Source organism: Eublepharis macularius, chromosome 3 (genome assembly GCF_028583425.1).
Source record: "Eublepharis macularius isolate TG4126 chromosome 3, MPM_Emac_v1.0, whole genome shotgun sequence".
NCBI lineage: Eukaryota > Metazoa > Chordata > Lepidosauria > Squamata > Eublepharidae > Eublepharis > Eublepharis macularius.
Window position 1 is genome coordinate 182,772,410 of NC_072792.1, and position 24,465 is coordinate 182,796,874.

The following is a 24,465-nucleotide window of genomic DNA, read 5'->3' on the forward strand; positions in this document are numbered from 1 at the left end:
ATGTGGGAACCTTCCTGACCAGGGCCAAATAAACCCATGGCTGGGCCCCTGGGCTTTCAGGTATTTTGGGCCCCCTCCGGCACTTCAATGTTTCTGTCTCTGACTGCTTCTTTCAGTTCCTTCATGTTCAGTCCAGTGTCTTTCATGATGGTGTCCAGCCAGCGGGTTTTTGGTCTTCCTCTCTTCCTCATTCCCCTCACCATTCCTAGCATCATTGATGTTTCTAGTGAGTTGGCCCGCATTACGTGCCCGAAATAGCTGAGCTTCTGCTTTGTAATCTTCCCCTCCAGAGACATGTCAGGTTTTATGCGTTCCAAGACAGCTTGGTTTGTTACTTTTGCTGTCCAAGGGATCCTCAGGAGTCGTCTCCAACAACACAGTTCGAATGAGTCAATTATCTTATTAATAGAGGTTATATAAGAGAATCAATTAATTCTAATTTATGTGTGTGGGGGGGGGGGTGCCGCAGGAAAAAAAAATTGACAAGCCCCTAATCTCTGCAGGGCCCCTAGGCTTCGGCCTAGTCAGCCTTATGAATAATACGGCCCTGACCGAGGCTTCGGCCTAGTCAGCCTTATGAATAATACGGCCCTGACCGAGGCTTCGGCCTAGTCAGCCTTATGAATAATACGGCCCTGACCGAGGCTTCGGCCTAGTCAGCCTTATGAATAATACGGCCCTGACTTAGGCTTCGGCCTAGTCAGCCTTATGAATAATACGGCCCTGACCGAGGCTTCGGCCTAGTCAGCCTTATGAATAATACGGCCCTGACCGAGGCTTCGGCCTAGTCAGCCTTATGAATAATACGGCCCTGACCGAGGTTTCGGCCTAGTCAGCCTTATGAATAATACGGCCCTGACCGAGGCTTCAGATTAGTCAGCCTTATGAATAATACGGCCCTGACCTAGGCTTCGGCCTAGTCAGCCTTATGAATAATACGGCCCTGACCTAGGCTTCGGCCTAGTCAGCCTTATGAATAATACGGCCCTGACCGAGGCTTCGGCCTAGTCAGCCTTATGAATAATACGGCCCTGACCGAGGCTTCGGCCTAGTCAGCCTTATGAATAATACGGCCCTGACCGAGGTTTCGGCCTAGTCAGCCTTATGAATAATACGGCCCTGACCGAGGTTTCGGCCTAGTCAGCCTTATGAATAATACGGCCCTGACCTAGGCTTCGGCCTAGTCAGCCTTATGAATAACACAGCCCTGTTCCTGACCTCATCAACAAGCAGGTGAACGGGTGGCTGTTGATTTTGCCCATTTGCTGCCCTTCGAGTTGTTTTAAAAGGTAGTTTTATACTGAGGGAAAAGGCCCTAAAGATAACATCAGTCACCAGCTCAGAGACACAAAGAGCTTTTCAATGGATGTGACTGTAAAGAACATTCTATACAACAAACTGTGGCGATTTGGCCCAGGGCTGGAGTGCCATTTTTAAAAAATTTATCGATTTTCTAAAGGCCCAGGGAGTCTCTCACATATGCAGATTCCTGCCTTGTCTGTGGACCACATGCTGCCCTCCTGAAAGGCACAGAGTGGAAACAACAACAACATTCAATTTATATACCGCCCTTCAGGATAACTTATCACCCAATCACAGCAGTTTACAAAGTATGTTATTATTACCCCCCCAACAATTACCCTGTGAGGTAGGTTGGGCTGAGAGAGCTCTGAGAGAGCTGTGACTGACCCATGGTCACCCAGTTGGCCAAGCAGAGGAATTGGGAATCAAACCTGGCTTTCCAGATTAGAGTATTGCCGCTCTTACCCAATACACCAAACAGTAATGGCAACTGGGAAAAGACAAATTTTTGGGAACCAATTATTTTCCCAGCACTTCTGGAAACATATAGATACAAGAATAAGGAGAAGCATAAAAACCGTCAGGGTGGGAAATGAAGGCAGGGGAAGAAAGCCTGTGTCCCAGTTATGGAAGTTCTCCTTAGCCTGCCTTCTGCTGCTGAGATCTCACCAAACCTTTGTCCAGCCAACATTAAGCTTTTCGCCCACGAGGTTTAGAAAATGGCTTCTTTAAAACATTGAGGAACAAAGTGGCAGAGGATCAAGCGTGTGCCAGGAATATAGTCCAGCTTTAGGCCACGTCTGTTATGGAATTCTTGAACTGCAGGGAATGTGTTTACTGTTATCTGCTTGGAAAATCTTTATTGTTATCTTCTTAAAGATGTGGCGGCAGGAGGTTCTCTGTGCTCTTCACAGGAGGGCTTGATGGTTGAGTAGCAGCCATTTTCTGAAGTTTTAACCTCAGAGCTCCAAGCCAATGACTGAGAGGACAGGCAGGAAAACAAAAAGGATCTCGTTTTCTGTTGCTGGTTTCTTAATGTCAAGGAATTAAGGGCAGAAACACATCCGAGGGAACAGGGACTCCAGATCAGTCTTCTTTTACATTTCTCAGGAGGTCAGCATCAGTGAAGAGTTGGAAGGCAATCTCCTCAATTTCGTTGGACACTCCGCATTCAAACAAGCAACCAAAGAGCAGCGACTGGCCGTCCTCGCACACGGCTAGGTCCGAGTAGCCACTGGGCCCTTCATACAGCACCCATGGGTCCTCCCAACTCTCCTTCACATGTGGGGAAGTGTTGAGGTAGATACCCAAATTGATTCGCCTGTGTCTGCTTGCGGGGTGGGAGAAAACCATCCATGGCTTAGTGGTCTCTAATGCAGATGTATTTTCTCTTCGATCCAGCTCTGAGGGTTGCAGCACTGGGGTGAAACTCACCACGCTGCCCTGGCAACCAGTTCCTGTCTCGGGCAACTCCTTGCATAGGAAGGACTCCTCAAATTCGGTTCCATAGTCCACGCTGAAGGCTTCGACCCTATACTTGTCCGGACTACGAGCGTTGCAATATAACACTTGCTCGTTATCTTGAGAAGTGAGCTCAGCGACCTGGCATTCTATAGTGTGCAAGCTCTTGAGGAGCTGGCCCCATGCCCAATTCTTCCCATGGTCATCACTGTAGAAAATAAAACAATGTGGTTTTATGTTATTAACAGAAGAGGGGGCAAAGAAACTCCAGTGCATGTAGTAGGCATATGCAGGAATCACCAGGCGCCCGCAGCTCATCTGCAATCCGTGGCCAGGCCCAACAGCAAACGTGGCCCAGTTTCTCAAGTCATGTCCAATCACTTGATCGGTCAAATCAGTCAACTGGCTCCATGTGTAGCCGCCATCTTGGCTAGAGACAAAGCACAGCCTGGCTGCGTTCTTCCTCGACATGATCTGATGCCATTCTGAGATGTGTCTCTGCACACAGATGAAAAACAGGAAAACTTGGCCGCTCGTTTTCTCATATACCGGGCATGGGTTCATGGTGCGGTGACCGGGCAGCAAGGCTGTCGTCAGAGGCTCTTTAGGGCCCCACTGAAGCAAGGTGGAGAGAAGGATCAACAGGTTATTGTCAGATACAGGGCAGGGCAGGCATGTTACTCTGCAGCAGTCACTCCACTGTCTCCCCATCAGTTACCAGGCTCAATTTTAGATACTGGCCATCACATACGAAGCCCTTCACGATCTTTGTTCCTCATATCTATTGTACTGCCTCTGTCTCTCTACAGCTGCTTCACTCATCTGAACAGGGCCTTCTGCAGATGCCTCTCTGCAAGTAGGCAAAACTTGCACGTACACGTGCCTTCTCTGTGGTGGCGCCCACCTTTTGGAATAGCCTGCGTGTGGAGGTCATAAAGGCTCCAACCGTCCTGGCATTCTGCAGACTACGCAAAACTAAATTATTCAGGCGGGCGATTTTACAAAAGTCATAGTGCTGTATTATAACAGAACAGATCCGGAAGGTGCTTTAATAAAAGGAAAGGGTCTGTGGACTATACTACTGTGTATAGCACATACTATCTGTCACAGTATTTATTATTTCATTGACACTCTGCCTTTCTCCCCTGTGGGGACCCAAAGTAGTTTACATCATTCTCTCCTGCACTTTATCTCTGAAATAACCCTGTAAGGGAGGGCGTGATTGGCCCAAGGTCACTCAGTAAGCTTCCATGGCAGAGTTGAAGTTCAAACCTCAGTTTCCCAGATCCTAATCTAACGCTCTAACCGCTACAACACAATGGTATTATCCTATTATGTGGTGGTGGAGAGTGCCCTCAAGTCATAGCTGATTTACGGCGACCCCTGGTGGGGATTTCATGGCAAGAGACTAACCGAGGTGGTTTGCCATTGGCTGCCTCCTCAACCCTGGTCTTTATTGGAGGTCTCCCATCCAATTACTAACCAAGGCCAACCATGTTTAGCTTCTGAGATCTGATAAGATCAGGCTCACCTGGGCTATCCAGGTCAGGGCATCCTATTATGTCGTTTCTACATAATTTAATATGCCATGTTAATAATGTGCTTTGTTTCTGCTTTGTGTCAAATTTTTACTTGGTTATAATTTCTGCAATCCTGATCCTATTACATTGCTTATTGGATGTCCCATCCTATTGATTCCATAGATCAGTGATGGCGGACCTTTTTGAGCCCGAGTGCCCAAACTGCAACACAGAACCAACTTATTTGTTTCAAAGTGCCAACACTGCAATTAAACCTGAATACTGAGGTTTTAGTTTAGAAACAACGACTCGTACAGTTGTCCGAACTAATTAACATATTTTGTCTTAAAAGAAAAACACAGTAAAAGAGCTGTCAATGCAGGGCCGGCGCGCCCATGGAGGCCAGGTAGGCGGTGGCCTCGGGCGCGCGGGCACTGGAGGGGCGCTGGAAGGGGTGTTGGGGGGTGGAGACGCGCGCAGCGAAGCTGGCATGACTTGGCTGCAGCTACTGCTGCAGCCAGTCAGCCAGCCCCTTGCTGCCATGACCGCTGCCACACACCCCAGCCGGGCGCAGCCTCTGTGCGCCGCTTGAGCCCCGCTGCCGCCGCCACACTTCCCAGCCGGGCGCAGCCTCCACGCACCGCCCCAGCAGCGGCTCGCAGCTTCTGCTCCCGGCTGGGGCGTGTGGGGGCGGCGGCGGTGGAAGCACGGGGCTGGCTGGCTCCGTTGCGTGCTCCTCCGCCCCAGCCGGGCGCAGAAGCCGTGAGCTGCTGCTGGGGTGGCGCACGGAGCAGCCTCCGCGCGCCGCCCCAGCCCCGGCTCACAGCTTCTGCGCTCGGCGGTCCTCCACACGCCGCCCAGCCCCCCTGCGGCGCGTGATGACGTCTGCAATGACGTCATCACGCAGTCCGTGGCGCGCCCGCGCGCACACGCCGCCGCGGGCGCCAAAACCTCTGGCACCGGCCCTGTGTCAATGATATAGTTTTTAATTGAAAAAAACATCAACTCTAGTAAATGAAAAAAATACAGTAATACATTGTACACATAGCCTGAAGCCAAGTAATTTATATAAACTTTTAAAATAATTACGTGCATGCATTTTTGGATAAGGGATACTCGCAGGGCTTTTTTTCTGGGGGAACGCAGGGGAACGGAGTTCCGGAACCTCTTGAAAATGGTCACATGGCTGGTGGCCCCGCCCCCTGATCTCCAGACAGAGGGGAGTTGAGATTGCCCTCCGGATGGCAATCTAAACTCCCCTCTGTCTGGAGATCAGGGGGCGGGGCCACCAGCCATGTGACCATTTTCTCCGTGGGCAACCCACTGAGTTCCACCACCTCTTTTCCCAGAAAAAAAGCCCTGGATACTCGTAATATGAATATGCCAGACTGAAATTGTATGGGGCAAGCCTTACTCCGGGTCCTTTCCTTGCTTCTACAGGTGTTGGATTAGTAAAAGTAAAAGTCAACCTGTATTAGGATGAGCAAGATAAACAAGAAAACTAAACTTGCTTAACACACTTTAAACAACTCCTAAACGAATGTCTTGGACTGCAAACGCTGCTTTAGATAAAAATTTGCATTTGGCATGCTTTTGCACAATTAATGTGATTTTTGCTGTTGGATGCATGCTGATAATTTGTCAAACCTTGGCTCATACTCCGTTAGTTTGAGAGCAACACATGCAGCACTCAGGTCATCTGTTAGTCTGTTTCTGGTATCGGATTTGATATAATTCAAAGCTGAAAACAGCTGCTCACAAGCATTAGATGACCCAAACAAATTTGGGGGCAGGATTTGGTTCTGTGAGTGTCTTGTGGGGAGGAACATATGCCGTGGTCTTCAAACCATACTGCTCTTGATGGGGAGAGAATGACTTTCCAGATCTTCCACCAGCCTTCTTACATCAGAAATTGAGGGGGGGGGGGGTGTTCCTAGTTTTGAGGGGCTGCAGAACTAGGCAGTACAACTGTTGCAGCTTTTAAAGCCCCCCACCCTTACTTCTCTTTGTGCCCTCCCCAAACCTTCGGACCGTCTGTTCTCGCTCCTGCTCTGGGAAGGAATATTCATTTCAGCTTTTCCAAACCGAAATGATATTTCTTCTCTTTAGCCAGAAAAGAAAAACCAGCAGATTCCTCTCCCCCCCCGCCCCCGCCCCCAGCACTTTGGATGTTTCCCCACTGTTGACCATGGAGGTTTTTTATATAGCCAGGATTCCCTTCCTGCTCACCCACCCCCATTACTGAACTATTTTACTGTCTGTAATTAAAAGATGTTAAAATAAAATTTTTTGAATATAGCTCTGGTGAAGTGGATGTTTAACCGACAGTGAGAAAGGCTTTGTTGACAGTACTAGTTTATATATTTTACATGCTTCAGGAAAGTATACAGTAGTGGAAGCTTGTTGAGGAAAAAAAGGACATTGGACTTGGACCAGCATGGACTCGGACCCACACCACTGGACTCACCAAATCGATACAGAAGCTGCTTGGCGGCCTTCTCCTCCACCTCCCACCGCTGCTTCAGCTGGGATTGATGAGGAGGCTTCTTCACAGCAAAGAAGCCGCTCACGCCGCTGCCTTCTCCAGCTGGCAAAGGAGCTGCACGGGAAGCACCAGCACGTCCTTCTCCAACTCCCGCCGCCGGCACAGAAGCAGCACAGGTTGCCACCTTCTCCGGCTCCATCCCCAGCCGGTAAAGGAGTTGTGCAAGAAGAAGCACCGCACGTGTTTCTCAGACTCCCACGCCGGCAAAGAAAGTGCGCGCTCCACAGCTTTCTGCTCCTCCCCAGCTCCTCCCAGCTCTTGCTGCCGGGACAGAAAGTCTGCTCCGCAGCAGAGAGAATGCGCAGGACAGGAAATCTGCTTGGCAGCCTGCCCTGGCTTCCCGAGCTGGGAGTCCGGGACAGAGAGGGAAAGGGCAACTCTCTGGGCTGGGCTCCTCCCGTTGTGCACTGGCTACTAAATTAAATGCAGCTTTCTTTCCTTTGTAGCCCAGCCAGGAGGAAAAGGAATCACGTGGGCGAGGCCAAAACCCACGCCTCCAAATGAGCTCTGGCTCACGTGCCCACAGAGAGGGCTCTGCGTGCCGGCTGTGGCACGCGTGCCATAGGTTCGCCATCGCTGCCATAGATGTACACTGTGTAATCCACCTTGAGTTTCTTGAGAAATGCCACCTATGGATAATGTAAGTAAGTAAAAATAAGTAAGTTTCACACGGGGAATACACTGTTAGGCAGAGTACATATCGGCACAGTGGAATTGCACTTGCTGCTTAGGAAAGCAAGTTCACACAAAGGTTATCTTTTATTTTAGTTGATTAATATGAGTCCTTTATTATAAGGTTCAGGATAGGATAGACAGCATTCTAAACTAACTAGCTTAACTAGAAAAGACAGAGATACAGGAGGGCACATCTTGTTTTCACGGTGGTAAGATGGAGGAGAGAGGAGGAAGAGGTGGAGTCAACTGGAGGAAGGAAAGAAGGAAAGGAAGATGTTCCACCAGGCCTATGGTTGTGGCTGAGACACTAGCAGGGCCATATGAACCCATGGCTGGGCCCTGAGACTTTCAGGTATTTCGGGCCCCCTCTGACACTTCAATCTTTCACCCCACTACAGCCAGACCCTGGTACAGCAGGTACGTAGCCCTATATCCATTTTGAGGGTCCCCTGAAGAATTCTATTCATAATCCTACTATATAATTCCCTTAGTGAGTTTCTGACGACTCACATTGATGCTGGTGCGCCTGCGCGAGGCGCACCAGCATAAAAGGGCAGCGGGGAAGGCCGCGGGCTAGCTAGCCCAGCTGGAGGAAGAGGGCGGTGCGGGAAGAGCTACGCGCTCAAGTGCTGGTGGAGCCTGGGCAATGGCGAAATGCCCGTCCCCCTTGGAGCCCCGCTGCGCTGCGCCGTGCTGCTCTCGGCGGGGCCTGAGCAGGCAAAACGCCTGTCCCCCTCAGAGCCCCACTGAGCCACGCAGTGCTGCTCTTGCAGGGGGCCGAGAGGAGGCAAAATGCCGGTTGGCCTCGGAGTGCTGTCGAGCCGTGCCGCTCTCGCTGGGGGCCGGGCGGACGCAAAATGCCCCTCGCCGTCCAAGCCCTGCAGAGCCGCACCGTGGGCGGGGATGGGAGAGGCGAAGCACCCATCGCCCTTGGAGCCCTGCTGCGCCGCACCGCGGTGCTCGGCAGGGCCCGGGTGGGTGAAATGCCCCCAGCAAGAGTGGCGTGGCTCCGAGGGGGACGGGTGCTTCGCCTGCCCGGGCCCCGTTGAGAGCGGCACTGCTCAGCGGGGCTTCAAGGGCGATGGGCATATTGCTTGTCCGGGCCCTACCAAGCCATGCCGTGCCGCTCTGGGCGGGGCCCGGGCGGGTGAAACGCCCATCCCCCTCGGAGCCGTGCTGTGCTGTGGCGCTCTCAGCAGGGACAGGGCAATGGGGCGGGAGCAATGCGCCCATCGCCCTGCGAGGCCCACTGGAGCCGGGCATGCGGAGGGAAGAGCGAACTCACTCTGCCCTCCCTCCCTAGCTCCACACCCCGCCTTCCAGGCCTGCCCACACCCCTCCTGCCTTTCCACCCTCCCCAAACCCCCACTGCCTCCCTACCTGCCATCTCTCCCCAGACCTCTCCTGCATTTCCACCCTTCCCAAACCCCCATTTGCCTCCCTACCCACCATTCCTCTCCACACCCCATCTGCCTCTCAGCCCTCCCCAAACCCCCACTGCCTCCCTACCTGCCATCTCTCCCCAGACCTCTCCTGCATTTCCACCCTTCCCAAACCCCCATTGCCTCCCTACCTGCCATCCCTCCCCAGACCTCTCCTGCTTTTCACCTCTCCCCAGACTCTCCTTGCCCCCCACCTGCCAGCCCTTCCTAACCACCTTCCCCCCCACAGCCCTCCCCAGCTTTCTAGAGCCCGTTGTATTTATTTGCACAACGGGCTGTGTTTCTAGTTTTAAAAATATTTTTATTGCGCGAGAAGAACTCTTCAGGAAAGCACATTTTGGGGGTATAATTGTTCGATAATGTAATATTTTGAAGTGAATAAAATTGTTACTATTTATTAAAAATATATAATTTATGGATAATGGTTTTAAAATAAGAGACAATTTGTTTTACTTCAGTAAGGAAGCAATTAATTATCTTATTAATAGAGCTTATATAAGAGAATTAATTGTAATTTATATGGCGGTGTGCCGCAGCAAAAAAAATTGACGGGCCCCTAGTCCCTGTAGGGCCCCTAGGTTCCGACCTAGTCATCCTTATGAATAATATGGCCTTGACCGAGGCTTCGGCCTAGTCAGCCTTATGAATAATACAGCTCTGACCAAGGCTTTGGCCTAGTCAGCCTTATGAATAATACAGCTCTGACCAAGGCTTTGGCCTAGTCAGCCTTATGAATAATACGGCTCTGACCAAGGCTTCGGCCTAGTCAGCCTTATGAATAATACAGCCCTGATCTAGGCTTCGGCCTAGTCAGCCTTATAAATAATACGGCCCTGACCTAGGCTTCGGCCTAGTCAGCCTTATGAATAATACAGCCCTGACTGAGGCTTCAGTCTAGTCAGCCTTATGAATAATACAGCTCTGATCTAGGCTTTGGCCTAGTCAGCCTTATGAACAATACAGCCCTCAGCACTGGTGAACTAGCCTGCTGTCCCTCTTGTCTGGCTCTGCTCCATTTTCTGCTGGTTTGGACCTTGGTGGATTTCTGCCCACTGTCTAACCTCAAAGTATTTCAACTGTTTACTTGATCTGTATTTTAAAGCCTGTATCTTGGAGCAATTTTGTTTAATTGTATTTAATACTGTATTTTATAACTTACATTTATTGATTCTGCTTTTTATATATGTTATCTTTCTATGTGATTATGATGATGTAACTGGCCCTGAGCCTACTTGAAGGGAAGGTGAGCTAGAAATTGAATAAATCAAATCAAATCAAAATCAAATCTTCCAGGCCCAAATGCCCGGGGATCCTAGAGGTTTTTTGGCTTCCTTTGGGCATAGAGCAGGGTCACTGGGGGAGGTGAGCAGGGCAGATAGCTGTGAATTTCTTGCATTGTGCAGGGGCTGGCCTAGTTGGCCCTTGGGTTCCCTTCCAGCTCTATGTTTCCACTGCGGAAGAGATAGGATATCAATTTTGAAAAATGAAATCAAGAACAGCCCAACTGCGTTCAGCTTCTCACTGCAGGAAAGCATTACCTGAACAGACATTCCCTCCTTGTGCCCTCGTCGCATCACCAGGAATTCAGCATCTTCATCCCTGAATGACGAGCGCTTCTCAGCAAAAGCCAGAAAAATGGACTCCTGGGGCAGGTACAGCAGGGCTGGGATGCGATAGGTGATCCCCCCTGGTGCTTCCTGGCAGAAAAGGGCCACCTTCCCAGAGCCCACCCGAGCTTCTGCCATGTTTTCTGGAGTGCAAGAATAGTCTGGGAAGAGAGGAGAAAAGAAGGAACATCAAAAGAATCAGAGTAGTGAAGAAAGATGGCAACTGTCGGAGAGCATGTATTTCTTTGGGCTCCTGTGTCGGCTCTGTATCCGGGGCTTAATTGCCAGCTAGGGTGGGAAATTCAACCCTAGCTTGTCTCTTAACAGATAGGAGGGGCTCCAGTTGTCAAGTGCAAAGAAAGATCAGAAGATTTTGGGTTTCATTTTATTAGAAGATTTAGGGATCTTCTCTGTCCTATGAACATGGTAACTGTAGGAAAATATAGCAGAGTTTGTGCAAAGATTGTGCATTGGAAGTAATGAGAATAGATTCACACACACACTCCAGTGTAGCTCTGTAAAATTGCTTTACTAAAGGATAAAAAATTAGGGTTACATTTGGAGAAAATAATAAATTGCTAAACTGACTACATCTTGCTAGATAAGAAGTAAGTAAGAGAGTGAGTGAAGTGAAGTTGAAGTGAAGTGAAGGTGAACAAAGAGCAATAAAACTTCAGTATATAGCATCAATTAATTGCCCCCAATAAACTAACTGCCCAATAGAAAATCCTAGTATTACTTCATTATGCTTAGTGACTCCCCTTTCTATGGCGGGAATCTTATTCAAAGCTCTAATGGTTACATTCAAAGTATGTTTACTAATTAAGTAGGTAACACAAACAGTTTAACTCTTTCATGACTGAAATGAAAACACTTGCTAAATTCCTACAATCCCCTTCTCAGGTGTTGGAGTGGAAGTCATGAAGGTTCATCTTCTTGCGTAGGTGTTCAAGCTTTGCTTTGTTGAGCGGCTTGGTCAGTATGTCAGCAACCATCTCATCAGAAGGACAGTATTTAATGTCTATTAGTCCTTGCTGTTGCAGTTGTCTCACTTTGAGATGTTTCACTACTACGTGTTTGGTCTTTCCTTTGATGCTCTCACTCTTGGCTAAAGCAACACAGGATAAGTTTGTCCGGGGTCTGGGTCCCAGCCCCCAGACTTGGTAGGAGGGAACAGCAGGTCAGCCGGGCTGATGGGCAAACAGAGGGGGCAGCCAGCAGACAGCAGGTCAACTGGTCAGCCAGCTGACAGCAGGTCAACTGGTCAGCCAGCTGACAGCAGGTCAACCGGTCTGACTGGCAGGCAGAGGGGGCAGCTGGGGGACAGCAGGTCAACCCCTCCCACAGGCAAATGGAGCCAGAACCTGCCGGTGCCAGGGGCAAGGGGCAAAAGCCCAGGGCCTCAGGAGGCAGGGGGAGACAGAGAGAGGCCAGCGAGTCCCACTCCCCTAGGGAGGGAAAGGAGGCTAGGCAAGGCGGAAGGGGGCAAGGGCAGAGGGATTGGAAGCTCAGCAGTCACCCACCCAAAGACCTTACCTGAGGAGGAGAAGCAGCAGCAGCCCCAACAACCCAAAGCCACGCCCCAGTTAGAAAATAGTAGCCTGGCCCAGGAGTTGCCAAAAGCCAAGCCACTCCAGGTGGGGCTATTGGAGGCACTCTGCAGGAAGCCCTGGGCAACCAGCCAAGGAGCCACAGCTGGACCCACCTTCAGCCATCAGCTCAGCCAGGGAGGCCGGGCTGCTAGCCAGGGGACTGCAGCTGGACATGCCTTCAGCAATCAGCCAAGGCAGGGAGGCTGGGCAGCCAGAGAACAAGGCACAGCTGGTGCTGGTCAGTGGGGCCAGATCAGCTACCCCAGCTGCAACTGCTTGGTGCAGCCAAAGGCCAGGCTGGAAGAGGGGTGGGGCAGTAGGAGGAAGCCCTATAAAAGCTGGCTGGGAAGAGCCCTGTGGTGGTGGGTGTGAGTGAGGAGTGATGATGTGGAGTGAGAGCAGTAAGATGCAAGGGTGGAGGCTTGGAGGAGAGTCCTGGAAGGAGAAGATGAAGGAGGGCGCAGAGGGTAAGCAGGCCAGGTTGAGCAGGCCAGCGAGTGGACTGAGAGGGAGTCTGGGTGAGGTATACCGCCCCTCCTTCCACAGAGCAGGGTCCTGCAGATTCCCTGGCCCCCCTGTGACGTCAGGAGCAGACCGCCCAGTGCCACGCCCAGCGGCAGCGACGGCAAGCCCTGACAAAGTTGTCTTCAAATAGAGTGATGGGTCTTGGTTCTTCTATTCCAAAGTCTTTCAGTAGGTTGATAATCCATCCAAGCTCATCACAGGCTTGTGCAGCAGATACATATTCAGCTTCAGTGGTTGACGTAGCGATAAGAGTTTGTTTCTGGCTTGTCCAGCTGATCAAGTTGTTTCCATAGAAGAAAAGGTATCCACTGGTTGACTTGTAGTCATCTATCTCCTCAGCAAAGCTGGCATCCATGTATCCCACTAGGATTGGGTGATCACATGGTGAAAATTCTAGTTTCAGGTTTGCTGATCCAATCAGGTATCCGGCTACCTTTTTACTGCTTCCCAGTCAGCTTCGTTGGGTGCACTTGTTTTTCTGCTCAGGATCCCAACCGCTGCGCATAGATCTGGTCTTGACACTTTACTCAGGTAAAGAAGCTTTCCAATTACTTCTCTGTATTTGACATTGTCTCTTAGTGGTACTCCATCATGGTATTTGATATAATTTTGATCCAGTGGTGTTCCCTTTGGTCTGGCATCTTGCATCTCTAGTGATTCCACGAGTTCCATGATCTTGTGTCTTTGGCTTAGAAGAAAACTTCCATTCTGGGTTCTCTCGATGAGCTTTCCCAAATAACTGCTGGGTTCACCCAGCTGCTTAATCTCAGTGTCCTTATTTAGTTGATTAACAATTTCTTTGGCTTGTTCACTGCTGTCACAACATAGTATTAAATCATCCACAAAAGAAAGCAAATATTGATATTGTCCATTTATAATCCTTGTAAATAGGCAAGGTTCAGCTTCACCTTGTTTAAAATTCAGTTGTGATAGTAGCTTTCTTAATTTCTCATTCCAAGCTCTGGCAGATTGACGTAGTCCATAGATGCTTTTGTTGAGTTTGCAAACTAAAGCCTCTTTGCCTTTTTCTTTAAATCCTTCTGGTTGAGTCATGTAGATTTCTTCATCTAGCTCTCCGTTGAGAAAGGCTGTTTTAACATCAAGGTGTTCAATATGTAGACCTGTGGAAGCTGCTACGCTTAGTAGGATTCTTACTGTTGAATGCTTTGTAACTGGTGCAAAAGTTTCAGAAAAGTCGATTCCAGGTTTCTGTGTATATCCTTTGGCAACGAGACGTGCTTTGTGCTTGTCAATGCTTCCATCTGCATTGTGTTTCACTTTGAATACCCATTTGCACCCAATGGGTTTTCTTCCAGGTGGCAGTTTTGTTAGAGTCCAGGTTTGGTTCCTGTGAAGTGAGTTGAACTCTTCCTTTGCAGCATTAATCCATTTGTCCTTTTCGTGTTCAGGCAGTTCAAGCATCTCAGCCCAGTCTGCTGGTTCATCAGCAGTTTGCACTTTAGCACAAGATTCGTATCTCAGTGGTGGCACACCTTTGTTTTCTTTTGCTGAGCGCCTCACCTTGGTCTCTGTCTCTGTGTCATCTGGCCAGGTTTCACCTGTCTCCCCTTCTGGTGGTAGGATCCCTGCCTCTGCCCCTTCTGAAGGTGAGGCTTCTTTGGGTCCTTCCTGGAGACTGGCATCAGCATCAGCAACAGGCAACCTCGAAACCAGATCACAGAAGAATGGACCTTCTATTTCACGGCTTGGTGGCATTGCTGAATCAGGTTCTTTGTTCCCTGTGAACACATGCTTCTCATCAAAGAATATAGTGTTAGCAACTTTTATTTCAAAGGTTTTGGGGTTTAGGATTCTGTACCCTCTTGGTGCATAATCCACAAGGATTCCCAGTTCTGGAGGGCAATGCGCACGCGCTAGCGTTTGGACGCCTTGTCTCCACTCTCCCGAGGACATCCAAGTTAACAGCTTTAAAAGAATGTAAACTGCTGATTGAAACTGCTGAAACTGATTTATGAGACGTCTGGCACAACAAGAAGAAGCTTGGTGAAAAGAATAGGTGAGAGGATAACAGAACTTGTTTAGTTTTAAAAGGGAAGGGAGGACGAGCCGAGACAGATAACATGGCGGCTACTGTGAAAGGCTTATCAGAACAACTGGCACAATTTCAAGCACTAATGCTTGACTCCCAGACCAAAATACAAACTTCTTTAACTGAGCTAACAGCAGAAATGAGAAATTTGGGCTCAGAGGTTAAATTGGTGGCAGGCATTGCATCGGAAGCCAAGGCTCTTGCGCAACAGAACAAAGTGGAGATTGATTCATTGAAAAAACAATACGTAGACTTATCCGACCGTAATAGGAGGGGGAACATTATTTTCTTTGGTATTTCTGAAGAAGTTAAAGCATGTGATTTAGAGCGGACCCTGGTGGGATGGTTATCACAACAGGAGCTGGAAATAGAAGAAGAAGATATTGAACGTGCCCACAGACTCCAAACAAGAAGAATGGGGGGGGAACCGCGCCCGGTGATAATGAAGCTTGTGAGGGAGAAGTTACAGCAGAGGATATTCAAAACACTCAAGAAAAATAAAGAGCTGACATTTAAAGGCAGAAGGGTTTATGTGAAGGAAGATTTTTGCAAAGAAACGCTTTATCAAAGGACTCAAATGAAACCTTTTGCACAGAAACTTAACCAAAGCAACATTAAATTCAGCTGGGCGTACCCAGCATCCCTGGTTATTTACCAAGAGGGGAGGAGGCGTTGTGCGAGGAACCCTGAAGAGGCACGGGACCTATTAGAAACTTTGGGAGTAAATGTGAGGAATACTGAGTCAATCCCGATGGATGAAACGCATCAACCTCGGCCACAGCAACCGGACTCTGAGGAAGGTCCATCTAACCGTCAGGACAAGAGGCCAAGACTGTCTCGAGACTGAGACATATTAAGGGAAGTATACAAACAAAATTAAAATAGTATTAAAATGGTTATTAATATAACTCGGGGAGTGGAGGGTGCGCTTACCCCAGATGTGTAGAGAAGGGATGAGTACTCATCCCCAGCTCATGGCTCTACACAAGGGAAGGGGAGGGGGAGGGAGGGGGAAGGGAAGGGAAGTTGGGTATACAAAGGGGAATATCAAACTAAATATCGGGCCAGGGGAACAAAGGGAAGGTAAATCTGAGTTTGAAAATGGATAAAACGCTACAGGTGCTGACACTGAACGTCAATGGTCTGGGTTCGGATTTAAAAAGGTATAAACTTCTTAGATTTCTTAAACAACAGAATATAGATATAGCATGGCTCCAGGAAACACATAAATCAAAGAAAGATAAAAGACCTTTATTCAGAGACCCTAATTGGGGGATCTTGGCAGAGGCACGTGGATCATCAAAATCAAGAGGTGTGGCAATTCTGGCTCACAAGAGGAATGATATAAGAGTAATAGAAGTGATAAGAGATGCTGAAGGGAGGTTCATAATGGTTAAATGCCTGGTTGAAAATAGATTAACAACATTGATAAACATATATGCTCCAAATATGGGACAGAAAACCTTTTTATTAAAGGTATTAAAAAAAGCGCGTAGCTTCTCTGAAGGAGAGGTAATTTTGGCAAGAGATTTAAATAAGGATTTTAATAAAGATAACATAATTAATTGGAAACAATGGGATCTGACTGAAGTACACAAAGTTCTTAACCTAGTGCCCAAACCCACATATTTTTCAAGTAGACATAAAACCACCTCATGTTTAGACTATGTACTTATAAATAGAATGAGTACCTGGGAGGTAAAAAGAGTAACCACCCATCCAATATGGATTTCAGACCACGCCCCGGTAAGTGTAGAAATAATACTAATGCATAAACAAGTTAGAAGACCATGGAGATACAACAACATGATTATGGCTAGGGAGGAGGACAAGCGATATATTACGGATCAAATAAAGCTATACTTCAAAGAGAACAGAGGAACAGTGGAGACAAATACACTATGGGATGCGGCTAAGGCGGTAATTAGAGGGCAATGTATTATGAAAGAAAAGGAGATAAGGAAAAAATGGCATGCCGATAGGGAAGGGAAACTACAGGAATTAAGTAAGTTGCAAGAGGATCAAATAAAGAAATTTTGCCCCAATAGACATAAATTAATTAGGGAACTGCGGAAAAAACTGGATGTTCTTGACTCCATGGCATTATGGAAAAAGCAGGTTATGGTAAAAAACGAATACCAGAGAAATACACTTAATTCAGCCAAGAGATTAGCAAATTACCTGAGAAGGGAAAAGGAGAGACAAAGGGTGAGGAGTATTAAGATAAATAAAAAGGTGACACAGAATCCAGAGGAGATAAAAGGAGCATTTGAGAAATTTTATAAAAGTTTATATGAGGAAAAAGAGGTGAAGGAATTTGAGGAAGAGATAGGGACAGTGTTAACGGAAACTGAACGAAGGAGGCTTGAGGAGGATGTAAAGTGTCAAGAGATTGAGCAGGCGATAGGTAGCTTAAAGCCAGGTAGATCTCCAGGGTTAGATGGTTTTTCAGCTGAATTTTATAAGGAAATGAAAGAGGTATTGATCCCTGAATTACAAGAAGTATTTAATAATATACTAAAAGGAGGAAAGGCCCCGGATACCTGGAGGAAAGCAGAAATAACGGTGATTTTGAAACCTAAGAGAGACCCCCAAGAAGTGGGTTCATATAGACCGATTAGCCTGCTGAATCAGGATTATAAACTCTTTGCCAAAATATTGGCAAATAGACTTAAGAATATTATTCGGAAAGTGATAAAAGAGGATCAATACGGTTTTATGGAGGGTAGAAACATTGCACACCCAATAAGAAATTTAATCAATGTCTTGTGTCATAGTAAATTTAGGAAACTGGCTTTATTAAAATTAGATGTTTATAAAGCTTTTGATACACTGTCATATCAATTTTTATGGACAGTTATGGCCAAATATGGAATTAGTCAATCAATTATACAAGTATTCCAGGAAATATATAGAGAAGGCACAGCGGTAGTTAGACTCAATGGGGAACATACCTCACAATTCTCAATTCAGAGAGGAGTTAGGCAAGGATGTCCGCTTTCCCCGTTCCTCTTCATAATGGCTATAGAACAACTAGCTCAACGTATTAGGAACTCTGGGAGGATAGAGGGATGTCAAATAGGCAAGGAAGAAATTAAATTAAACTTATTTGCAGATGACCTGATCATAGTTATATCTAATCTGAAAGAAGGAGTCAAAGAGACAAAAATTATATTAGAAGACTTTGAGTTAAACTCAGGATTAAAAGTTAATATGGCAAAATCAGAGATAATGTATATTAATGTGAGGATGGAAGAAAGGAAAGCGATACATAAATGGACAGGAATAGGTTTAGGGGTCAAGAAATTCAGATATTTAGGGATAGATATAGTTAAAAATGTTAATAAGATGGTAGAGAGGAATTATAATCGGACGTGGAACACAATATTGAAAGAAATGAGGAGGTGGGGCAAGAAGACATTAAGCATAACAGCTAGGATTAATATAGTGAAAATGTTCTGGACCCCAAAGTTATTATATTTGTTTCAAATGATACCTTTAGAAATCAATAGACAAAAAATTAACAGTTGGAATGCGAGAATAAAAGAATGGGTCTTTGGCAGTAAAAAAAGTAGGGTTTCTAGATATTTCATATATGCTCATAGATCTGACATGGGATGGGGTGTCCCAGAACTGGGAAATTATTATGAAGCATTTCAAATAAAAACATTAATGGAAATAGGGGAGAGAAGTGAACAAAAATGGGTTAGAATCGAGAATGAGGCAAATAAAGGGGTTGGAAGATTTGGAGTATTTACAGGAGGAAAGTTTAAATACAGTATGTTAGAACCGGGACCGAGAAAAACAGCATTAATGATTTGGAGGAAATGGCAACCGAAATGGTTAAAGGGAGTATCTAAACAAGTATTATTAGAGGCATTGGATGAGGAGGAGGAAGATGAGAAGTGGTGGAGATTACTTAAACAGAAAGGGTACACTAGATTGCAAGATATACTATGTGGGCAGTCACTTAAACCATTACAAACATTACATGATGAAATAGGAAGGCAATATTGGTTGAAGCTAATAGGTTTACATAATAGACTTAAAAAGATAATCGAAAATAGGACTCTGACGGCGGGGGAACCAATGGAGGAGTTATTAAAGGTGATGATAAACACAAAAAGAGGATTAGCAGGCAAGATATATAGAAGGATGATGTCTGATAAAGATCGGACAAGAACCCTCCTTCAGGGGAAGTGGAGCGTAGAAATTAGTCTAGCGGATAGAAGGGTTGACAGAATTATAAAAGGTATACAGGAGATAAAAGTGCATAAATTCAGAGAGCTGGAATTGAAATTCTACACGAAGTGGTATAGAACCCCGGCTATATTAGCTAATATGTTCTCAAGACTAAGTTCAAACTGTTGGCACTGCAGAAACGGGAAAGGATGGTACTCCCATATGTGGTGGGAGTGTGCAGAAGTTAAAGCTTTTTGGGAGAAGGTAACAGAGCAACTTTATAAGTTCTTCGCAATAAGACCAAAGATAGACCCAGAATTGATGTTAGGTAGTACTTTAGGTCATAAAGATATCAGAAAAGAAGGACAGGACTTATTTAAAGCAATGGTGCTAGCCGGTAAAGCAGTAATAGCATTTGGTTGGAAAGACAAAACTAAGTGGACGGAACTAAACTGGCAGGATTATTTATTTGAATACATTCAATCAGACATTATAGCCATAATTAATCAGGATGAGTCATGGGAATTAAGAATAGGAAAGATTAAGGAAAAATGGCATTTATATTTAAAATGGGTCATGGAGGATCAACAACGGGACGTTCGGTGGAAGCTCCTAAGCTTGTGCCCCTGGCTAGAAAGGATGAGTAGCTAAAGGGAGGGCGGGAGGGATAAGGGTATGGAAAACAAAAGTAAAAATAAAATTAAAGAAAAAAAAAAGGATTCCCAGTTCTGCTCTGGGTTCCAACTTGCCCCTTCTTTCCTTAGGAATGAATGAATAAGCTTTAGCACCAAATGATTTAATATGCTTTAATCCTGGATTTTTCCCATACCAGCGGAAAAATGGAGTTTGTCCAGTTACTCTGTGTAGCGTTCTGTTATACAGGTAAGCTGCAGTCATTACTGCTTCTGACCAGCACAAGTCAGGGAGCTTTGATTGAAATAAAAGACTTCTGCCCATGTTTAGCAGAGACCTATTAAATCTCTCTATTGCCCCATTTTGGTATGGGCTAAATGGAACTGTTCTCTCATGTTTTATTCCTTCTTGTTCAAGAAATTTCTGGAATTCAGTGTTACAGTATTCACTTCCATTATCAGTATGCAAGATTTCTGGAGCTTTCCCAAATTGATTTCTCACAGTAGCCACAAAGTTCTTAAATTTATCTATTGTTTGATCTTTAGTTTTTAACAGGTAAACACTTGCAAAACGACTGTGGTCATCCAAAAAGGTTAAAATATATCTGTGTCCATCTATCGAACTCTTAAGTGGACCAATTAAGTCTGAATGAACTCTCTGGAGGAGTCTGGTAGCCTCAACTTTCTGATGCGGCTTGCTGTTTGGCTTGGTAGCCTTTGCCTGTAGGCAAATCTCACAGGTTTCCTCAATAGCCTTGCAATCATCATATACAATTCCATTGTTCTCTAATAGCCTTTGAATAGAGTTAACATTCTTATGGGCGAAATGATGATGCCAACCAAAAATGCAGTTTCTATGCTGACAATCTTTCTCTTTCAGGCTTGCAACTTTATCAACTTCGGTTCTCAGGTACAAACAATTTTTCAATTTCACAATAGGAATCTCAGCATCATGTCCCTTTAAAATAACCTTTGAGGTTCCGGTACGGTTTGTTTCTATCCTGATCCCGGCACTGAGCATCTTGCCAAGGGAAATTATTCGCTCGGTAGCTTTGGGCACATATAGGCAGTCTTTGAGAGTTAGGAAATTAACATGCCCATTAAGATCAATTAGCTTTAAATTCACAGTACCAGTGCCTTCCACTTGGAGCGCACTTCCATCAACTTGGTGGAGACTAACTTCAGGTTGATTATTAAAATTAATAAAGCTATCAAAGTCTGGACATAAGTGGTATCCAGATCCAGAGTCGAGTAGCCAAAAATGATTCATATCTGCATCATATTCATCATTAATCATACAAACATTGTGTCTAGAATTAGAATTCCATCTTTCTCTGCTCATAGAAAAGCCTTCTCTGCGTGTCTCTCTATCAGCACTGCGACTCCTAGCTCTGAATGACCCCCCCCCCGACCACGTGGTCCTTTGTGGTGATAATGGCTGCCTCTTTGTTCTCTGGGCGCATCTTGGCCTCTGGGCAAATTGTCTCTCATCCTGCATTCCCTTGCAAAATGCCCTTTTCTCTTGCAGAAATTACAAATTACATCACCTCTGTTTCCTCTCTCTGATACTCTGAAAGCACGAAAACTTTCGCTCAAGTTACTCGCTTCCTTTTTCCTTGCTGCATCCATCAGACTCTTAGTAAGAGATGGAATGGTCAAATTTGGAATACTTTTCAAGACTGTAACATGGCTCTCATATGATTCAGGGAGACTTCCCATTATAGCTGCAAAAATTTCGGACTTAGGCACAGTACTGCCCGCAGCCTGGAGTTGACTAATAATTTGGAGTATTCTGTTAATGTGTGACTCCATGTCTTCTCCATGTTTATATCTGATCGTGTACAAACTTAATCTCAGGTCTCTAATTTGATCATCAGTTTTGCCAAGATTTTTCTCTAGGATTGCTTCATATAGCTCTTTTGCAGTTTCATACTGATCAACCAATGGACTGTAAGTCTCATTTAGGGAGGTAACAATCATAAACATCACTTTTGCATTTTTCGTTGAGTATTCCTCAAATTGAGGATCATCGCCGGGAGGCGGATCTTTAGTTAAAAGGTCAAGCATTTTGTTCGCCTTGAGGGCTAGCTTTAGACTATTGTTCCAAATTGTAAAGTTGGTTTGATTCAAATTAGGTATTTTAAAGGAATTTATCTCCTCACCAATTTTTGAAGTGGTGGATGCGGCAGCTGCTGCGGCTCCGGTACTCATCTTTCCTTTGATGTGGACGACTTAGATGTCCTTTCTTTTCAGTTGCACGTTTCTTTCTTTCCTTGGGCCGAAGTTGTCAGGGTGATTCCTCAAGTTGGCTCCCGAAGCTCCACAGCAAGAGGGAGTGAGCGCAGAAGAGAGGAGACCTTCAAACTTACAAAAGCCAAAAAGGAATATTTCTTCTTTTAGCTAACACATGGAGTTATTCTCATTATTTTATCTGTAGCCCATAACCTTGTAGGAAAATATAGCAGAGTTTGTGCAAAGATTGCACATTGGAAGTAATGAGAATAGATTCACACACACACTCCAGTGTAGCTCTGTAAAATTGCTTTACTAAAGGATAAAAAATTAGGGTTACATTTGGAGAAAATAATAAATTGCTAAGCTGACTACATCTTGCTAGATAAGAAGTAAGTAAGAGAGTGAGTGAAGGTGAAGTGAAGTGAAGTGAAGGTGAACAAAGAGCAATAAAACAGTATATAGCATCAATTAATTGCCCCCAATAAACTAACTGCCCAATAGAAAATCCTAGTCTTACTTCATTATGCTTAGTGACTCCCCTTTCTATGGCGGGAATCTTATTCGAAGCTCTAATGGTTACATTCAAAGCATGTTTACTAATTAAGTAGGTAACACAAACAGTTTAACTCTTTCATGACTGAAATGAAAACACTTGCTAAATTCCTACAGTAACATCAAAGCAGAGTAAGGCTAGCTAGAAGGCTGAATAAGTTTGCAAGCGGAAATGCTGCACTCATCTGGATGGTGGAGATTGGGCGTTATCCAGGCATCATCTTGAGGTTAAAGGTCATGTTGCATTCAGAAATTATCAAAATGCAGCTGTTTAGAGATGTTGCTTTATTTCCTCTTTGGCAACAAGTCTAGTTTGGTTTGATTCTGGCACCTTACTCAGAGTCACTCAGTTCTGGCCTTAGAGCCAGAAGAACAAAGAGTACAGAACATCAATCCAAGTACAGGTCCATTCTAACCATTATTGTTGACTTGGTTGGCAACAATTTTGGAATCTCTGGGAAAGAAAGGTCTTTCCTAACATCTGCCGTGGAATCGACCCAAGACCTTTTGCATGCAAACAGGCACTCGACCTCTGAACCAAGGCCCCTGCTTTGCATTGGAGGACATGTGGTTACGCTGAACTTTAGTAATTAGTTATCCTGTTAGGATACTTACGCCAGGTGCAACCACACGGTCATGCACAAGTTCCCCGAGGGTGTACAATTTGGAACTTTTCACAAGCAGAGACCTCAAATAGTCAATGGTTTTCACTTTAATGTGACACTGTTCTCTTAAAACGCAAGGGGTAGATAGTTGTGTTTTATTTTATGGAGAGCAGTAGATTTTATTAGCTTTCTCCATTCAAACAGGAAAATAAAACAGCCTGTAGCTTCTAGTTCAGTCCAATAGAGCCCTGTGGTGCAAAGTGGTAAGCTGCACTACTGCAGCCCAAGCTTTGCTCACAACCCGAGTGTGATCGTGGCAGAAACTGTGTTCAGGTAGCCGGCTCAAGGTTGACTCAGCCTTCCATCCTTCCAAGGCTGGTAAAATGAGTGCTCAGTTTCCTGAGGTAAAGTGTAGATGACTGGGGAAGGCAATGGCAAACCATCTTGTAAAAAGTCTGCCAAGAAAACATCATGATGCGTTGTCCCGCCATGCGACTCGGTGCTTGCACAGAGAGCTACCTTTACCTTTTACTGAAAAGCAAGACATGGTTTTATAAACTGGATTTTGTGCCTTTCTGGATTAGACATGCACCACCGCCCCTTCACACACACACACACTCTTGACATTCTTCAGCAAATCGTCTCTCCCAACCCAACTAACCTACCTCACAGGGTTGCTGTGCTTCCTTGTTGGAAGGATGGGTTGCACATCTAATAAATTACAATAATAAAGATAACACCATTTCCCTCTTAGCCAAAAGAGTTCTGCAGACAGGATAAGAAGTATCGCTTTTTAAAAATACAACCCATTTACACCGTGTCCCAGCCCACCATAGCCGGCAGATCCTTTTCGCTGGAATTGATCGTAACATTATTCTGGCAGTAGCCCAATTCTTCTCCTATATGACTAAATCTAGTAGATAGCCAGAGTTACAGCCAGGTGGTGTCAGTTACAGCCATCATTATTATAATTACTTGTTAACATTATACTTGCTTTCTGTCCTTCTGTACTGTTGATGTTCGAGACTGTAGTCCTAAGAGCAGAGAATAAAGAAGGAAACCCATTGGCACCAAAGGCAAGGTGAGCCAACAATCCAAAGCCTTCCTCCCCATAACTGTTTCTGAGAACCTGGGCAGATCATGAGGAGGAGGAGGGCAGGAAGGGTTACATCAGTGCTTAGTTTTCATGTCCCCTTCTTACATGCCCAGGGTAATGCCCAACGCCACCTTGGGGTTAAGGTAGCAATTTTCCCCAGGCCAGTTCGGCTAGGGAACCTAGAGGGTTCTGCCATCTTTTGGGCATGGAGCAAGGATCACGGGTGTGTGAGGGAAAGGGAGGTAGTTATGAATTTCCTGCATTGTACAGGGGGTTGGACTAGATGACCCTGGAGGTCCCTTCCAACCCTATGATTCTATGATTCTGGGCATGGAGCAGGGGTCATGGGGTGGGGGTGGGGGGCAGTTGTGAATTTTCTGCATTGCGCAGGGGGGATAGACTAGATGACCCTGGAGGTCCCTTCCAACCTATGATTCTGTAACA

General features: G+C 45.9%; 1 protein-coding gene across 1 annotated transcript; it reads right to left on the reverse strand.

Moving 5' to 3' along the window:
- Positions 1-1,734: 1,734 nt before the first annotated feature.
- Positions 1,735-21,785, reverse strand: LOC129326128 (sialidase-3-like). The gene is made up of 3 exons (XM_054974273.1): positions 21,696-21,785; positions 10,484-10,713; positions 1,735-3,378 (listed from the first exon to the last, which is right to left on the reverse strand). Exons 1-3 carry the CDS (start codon positions 21,742-21,744, stop codon positions 2,389-2,391), a joined length of 1,269 nt encoding a protein of 422 aa, XP_054830248.1. The 5' UTR covers positions 21,745-21,785; the 3' UTR covers positions 1,735-2,388.
- Between the last annotated feature and the right edge of the window lie 2,680 nt (positions 21,786-24,465).